The sequence below is a fragment of the Chrysochloris asiatica genome, unplaced genomic scaffold (genome assembly GCF_000296735.1).
Source record: "Chrysochloris asiatica unplaced genomic scaffold, ChrAsi1.0 scaffold00207, whole genome shotgun sequence".
Lineage (NCBI taxonomy): Eukaryota > Metazoa > Chordata > Mammalia > Afrosoricida > Chrysochloridae > Chrysochloris > Chrysochloris asiatica.
Window position 1 is genome coordinate 3,368,756 of NW_006408725.1, and position 6,312 is coordinate 3,375,067.

At 38.5% G+C, this 6,312-nt stretch overlaps 1 protein-coding gene across 1 annotated transcript; it reads right to left on the minus strand.

The window, feature by feature from the left end:
* Positions 1-4,987: 4,987 nt before the first annotated feature.
* METTL18 (methyltransferase like 18) lies at positions 4,988-6,091 on the minus strand. Its single transcript, XM_006872657.1, has one exon. It carries the CDS (start codon positions 6,089-6,091, stop codon positions 4,988-4,990), a length of 1,104 nt encoding a protein of 367 aa, XP_006872719.1.
* Between the last annotated feature and the right edge of the window lie 221 nt (positions 6,092-6,312).

The following is a 6,312-nucleotide window of genomic DNA, read 5'->3' on the forward strand; positions in this document are numbered from 1 at the left end:
TCTATTATGCTGGTTTTTGCCTTAAAGTTTATTTTTTCAGAGGTTAGTATTGCCACTCCTGCTCACTTTTTATTCCAATTAGCTTAGTATATATTTTTTCCATCCTTTAACTTTTAGTCTATTTTTGTCTTTGTGTGTAAGGTTGTTTCTTGCCGAGAGCATATTGAAGGATCTTGTTTTCTTATTCATTCTACCACTCTCTGTCTCTTAACTGATGCAATTAATCCCTTGACATTTAGTGTAATTATTTATAGGTATGAATTTATTGCTGTTGTGCTGCTGGTTTCTTTGTTTTGCATGCCTTCCTGTGCTGAGTTCATGTTTTTTGTGTCCTTTCTTGTCAGTTTATTCATAGTTTTAATGTTCCCATGTACTTTTTGGATTTTCATTTTCTTGGTATGTTGTAAAGTATTAGTTTTCTTTGAGGTTACCCTATATTCTATTACCTTTTTCTTCCATTTAGAACACTCTGTTTTATCCTGAAATCTACATAACCTTCTCACCACCTGGATCTGTGTTCCTATGTTTTTACCTTCTTTCACATTGTAATTGTTTTCATCATAAACTGACCCCCCAGATCCTCTGAATTTGTTCATATAGTTTTGTTCTATTATGGATTCTTCCATCTGATGATCTGAGTTCTAGGTGCTGCTGACATGTATGTCAATATCTGGTAGTTGTCTGTTTTTGTTGGTATTCAGTTCAAAGAACTCCCTTTAAGGTGGTTTAAAGTGCTGGGTTGGTTGGCTTTGGCAAAATTCCTTAGCTTCCTTTTATCTGGGAAAGTTTTTATTACACTCTGGTATTTGATTGACAGCTTTCCTGGGTAGAGGATTCTTGGTTGGCAGTTTTTTTTTTTTTCTTTCAGGGTTTTCTATATGTCTTCCCCATTGCCTTCTTGCCTACATGGTTTCTGCTGAGAGATCAGAGCTTAATCTGATTTGCTTGCTTTTGTCAGTAACACTTCTCTTTTCCCAAGGATTCTCTCCTTGTCTTTAATTTTGGAGAGCTTGATTATGATAGGTCTTTGTGATATTCTTTTGGGATCTATCCTTCCTGAGGTTTGTTGAGCTTCTTGAATGTGTAGCTTTTCATTTTTCAAGATGTTAGAGAAATTTTCTTCCAGAAGCTCAACTATCTCTTTTGTGGACTTGTGTGATTCTTCTTGTTCTGGAATGCCAATAATTCTTAAGTTATTTTTCTTCATGTTGCCCAACATGTATCTTAGACTTTCTAATCCTTTTTTCTGCTTGCTCTTCATCTTAAATGTATTGAGAGATTTGTCTTCCAGCTCGCTGGTTCTGGCTTCCATCTCGTCAATTCTACTTCTTTGCCCTTTCAGTGTATTGATCATTTCTCATATTTTATTATTAATTGTTTGGACCTCTTTTTGCAGGTTTTGAATTGTTTCCAATGCTGTATCTATTTTATTTGATTGTTCCTACAGCACTTTCCTGACTTTTTCCTTATTTTTCTCAAACCCTTTGTGTAGAGTATGGGTGCATTTCAGTATCATTCTCCTGAATTCCTTCTCAGGCAGTTCTAAAACTGCCCTCCTTTCAGTGGGAAGTCTAAGTATACCTTAAGCTCATTTGTGTTACTTACTCTAACCTATTTCTGGACATATGCCAAAATGGACAATTATTTTTTGGTCATCTTCAATAATTAAATGAATGTATGTTGATATTTTATTAAGGTTTCTGATTGCCTTCAGGTAAATGTGATCAGGAGATGGGCTTCTCTTTTCTTATTACTAAACTCAGAATAACTATAGTAGGTGTTGACTGTCTATTGGGTGTATTGTCTCTTGCCTGGATGGGGGGATTTTACAGGGTGTGATTGCAGCTTGGCTATATGACCACAATTGCTATCTATTCTTGGGTAATGTAGGGAGAGAAAGAGTCCCCTTAAGGTAAAAGGGGACCAAAAACAAAACAACAACAGCAAATAACAAAAACAAAAAACAGATTCGATACTACTGTCTATAATCACATAAAAGAAAAGGGAAAATTTTAACGCCTCTTTCTCATCCAGCTTGGCCGTTCTGGGAGAGCATTCTGTTTTTAGCAGTTCCTGGTGACTCCTCCCTCTTCTACAATTCTGGGCCCCAAAATCTTTGCTTGGAAGATCTGTGCGCATGCATAGCAGGACCTTTGGGCAGGGAGGGTGTGTCCACTTGCTCAGGCACTCCCTCTAGTCACCATCTAGTCACCAGAGTGGAGGTGTGTAGACAGTGAGAGACCAAAAAACAGAGAAAAGGGGGATAAAAAAATGTCCTCCGCACCTTTATCTCAGAGGATCCTCAGAAGTCTGAAGTGGGAGCTTCTCTGACCCTTCTCACACTCCCTCATGCCCAAGATGGCCACTCCAGGAGCTGGCTGACGTGGATCAGAAAACAGCATTTCTTGTTTGTGCTACACATTCCACGGGCTTTCTACTTTCTAAATACTCCTTTATATGTAGTTCTGAGTTTTGGGACTGTCCCCTGAACTTGCTTTGTCTGGTATTCTGTGTTATTGCTGCAGAGCTTTGTTCCCTACGTCTCACTAATCCATTAAGCCCCACCTCCCCCATGAATCTACTTTTAAGAATCATATGAGTTCACTTGTTATTGTTGTGCTATCAAGTCAGTTCTGATTCATAACAACCTTATGCACAACAGAATGAAACACTGCCCAGTCAGGCACCATACTAACAACTACCAGCTGTTCATCAGGAGAAAGATGAGGCATTCTGCTCCCGTAAAGATTTATAGCCTCGGAAACCCTGTACAGGGTCGCTATAAGTCGGAACCGACTCCACGGTACTTAGCAACAACAACAACAAACTTTACTTGCATGCAATGTTAATGGTATTTTCCTATGATTTCCACATTTTGTTTTATCACCTCTCTTTGGAATGGGCACAAATATGGATCTCGTCCAATCATTTGGCCAGGTAACTGTCTTCTAAATTTCTTGACATAGATGAGTGAGTGTCTCCACTGCTGCATCAGTTGGTTAAGAGATTTCAATTTGTATTCCATCAGTTTCTGGAGCCTTGTTCGTTGCTAATGCCTTCAGTGTACACTGGACTTCTCCCTTCAGTACCATTGGTTCTTGATCATATACTACCTGTTTATATGGTTGAACATGGACCATTTCTTATTGATACAGGGACTCTGTGCATTCTTTCCATCTTCTTTTGATCCTTTCTGCATCATTCAATATTTTGCCCAATGTTGTTAAGTGCCGTGGAGTTGGTTCCAACTCAGTGACCCTGTATAGGGTTTCTGAGGCTGTGAATCTTTGCATGAGCAAAGTCTCATTTTTCCTGCAGTGACTAGTGGGCTCCAACTATCGACCTTGTGGCTTGCAGTCCAGTGTTTAACATATATTCACTACTTTCCAGTTGATTCCAACCCTAATCGAGTAGAACTGCCTCATAGGGTTCCCAAGTTCATAATCTTTATTGTAAAGTAGACTACCACCTCTTTCTTCCGTGGATTGTCTGGTGAATTTGTACCACTGACCTTTTGTTAATATTTAAGTGCTTTAACTGCTTTTCCACCAGGGCTCCTTTCTTAGCATACATTTGTGGGTGCTGCATATACGAATAGATCTACATGTATAACAATTCACATTAAGGGGCAGTTTTACAGGCTTTCTAGACATATCCACGTAACTGTAAGATTGGTATACTGATTCAAGAGCCTTAGGACCATTGTCTCAGGGGGTAACTTAGAAAACTGGCAAAATACAGTTCACAAAGAATGTTCTGCATCTGAGTTTGATGAGTAGTATCTGGGGTCTTAAAAGTTTGTCAGCAGCCATTGAAGATGCAACTATAGGTGTCTACTCATACAGAGCAAGAGAATGATGGAAATCGAAGGATCAAAGAAATCAATTCACTGACCTAGTAGTCCCCACAAACCCCCTCTTAAAACCTGAGACCAGAACTACATGATGCCCAACTACTGACTGTTCTGAACAGGGGCATATTAGAAGGTCTCACGTAGAATGGAAGGAAAATGTAGAACAAAACTAAAATTCCTTAAAAAGGACAGACCTACTGGACCGAAAGAGACTAGAAAACCCCTGAGACTATTGCCCTAAGATAACTTTTGAATAATGGAATCGAAGCTATCTCTGTGGGTCACCCCTCAACCAAATCATAGATTGGCTTATAAAATAAATACTATCACCTGTAAGCAATGTGCTCTCTCAAACACTAACTATATAAGACCAAACGGTCAGCATTTACTCAAATACAAAGGTGAGAGGGCAAGAAGGGGAAAGGAAACTAAAACCAATAGAAACAGAATAGAATGAAATGACAATGCTGACACATTAGAAAAAGTATAATCCATGGCATGGAAACATATGGGAAAAAATTGTTAAACCCACTGCAGTTGATTGTGACTCAGATAAACCCTACAGAACAGAGTAGAACTCTCCTTAGATTTTCCAAGTGGGTAAATCTTTACAGGAGCAGATCATGTCAACTCTTTCCGCAGAGCAGCTGAAAAATGCAGATTTTTCCTTGGAAAATTTTCCTTTGATGCCATATGTTGTTGTTATGTGCCATAGAGTCGGTTCCGACTCATAGTGACCCTGCACATGGTTTTTGAGGCTGTAAATCTTTATGGGAGCAGAAAGCCTCATCTTTCTCCTGCAGAATAGCTGGTAGTTTCGAACCACTGACCCTGAGGTTAGCAGCCCGATTTGTAACCACTATGCTACCAGAGCTTCTTTTGATGCCATATAGAATGAACATAATAGAATAGAGAACTTCCCCACAAAATAATTTTCCAGGGAATTTCATCAAAATGCTCAGGGACACTTTTCCTTAGCCTCAGAATAAGCTTGTTAACATAGCTGATCTGTTATTTCAATACACAAAACAAACCTATTTTCAGAAAATAATAGAGCAAAGCAGAAACTGAACACTTAAAACAAATTTTTGGCATCTCAGTTTATTTCACTTAGCACATTCCATTCAATGGACATTAACTGTAATGCTTAAAAGTCAGTTCAATTAGGATCCTTTTTAGTCCTTCATCAATTATTTCGAGGGTTCTCGTCTCAAATACATTCCTTTCTTCTACAAACTTCTGAAAGAGATGAACACCTCCACCTACACCAAAATAATGTGCTTTGCTGGCCAAAAGCACTCGTCCATTTTTATCTAGCAGCTTTAAGAATGTTTGGTGCAAACTGCTATAATAATCTGGATTGTAAATGGTTTCTGAGGTAAGAATGAGGTCATACTTTACAAAGGGTTTTTCACTGCTTAGTACAAGTCCACAAAACTCAGACCACTCCCCAGAAAAGAATCGGCATTTAAATAGTTCTTGGGCTAGTTTTGATTTCCTGCCTCTTTTCATAATTGGTTCGTTTCTATCATTTTCTTCTTCTTCCAAAGTGGAGTTAGCCACCACATTAGGTACAGTTACTTCATCAATCACCAAGCTGTTGTAATCTTGAAAATGAATTTCTTTGGCTCCTCTCTTAAATGCCATTATACCCAGTAACCCGGAGCCACAGCCAAGATCCAGCACTTTTTTTCTAGCAAAGTTCAGTTTGGCCTTTGCAAAATAAGCCAAAAGATCAAAGGTACATTCCCAGATTTTTAAGCCTCCTTCATAAACACCTGTAATCAGATCAGAGTGAGAAGAAAAGCATTTTGAAACTATGTTTTGTCCAGGAAACACGTTTAATGTTGAGACATTAACATGCTGGAAACCTGATAAAGTCTCTACAACTTTATTTTCTAATAGTTTCTTCAAATCTTGAGGCATAGCATGCTCTTTGGCAACTCTCACACAAGGTTGCTCTTTATGTGGCTCTGGGTTATTTGAACTATCAGCTGCATTGAGTGGACTGTCTCGGTCTTGAGAGGGAACTGCATTTTCCACTGACATATGTTCCCTGAAGTGATTCTGAGGCAAGTCAAATTGTTTGGGAGAACATTTTCTATCCCCCCGGTTTCCTTTATGACTTTCTGAGACTGCTGCCTCTTTTGAAGAACCCAGAGTCAAATCTTCATCTCTCAAACATGTCAATTCATCTTTCAAATGGTCTTCTATGGTGAAATTAAATTGAAAGGTCATCCTCTCGTTCAATAAACACCCTCTTTAAATTCAATGGAGGATCCTTCAAATTTTGGATAGAACTTGATGACACAAACCTGCTTCAATTATTCTATTAGTTTTGTTGGGACCAATTCCTTATTAGATACTTATACACAGTTACAAATAGGCCTGGATAAAAAGAAAGAAAGAAAATGATTATTAAAGCAAAATGTCACCTATTTCCCTACAATGCAGTATTA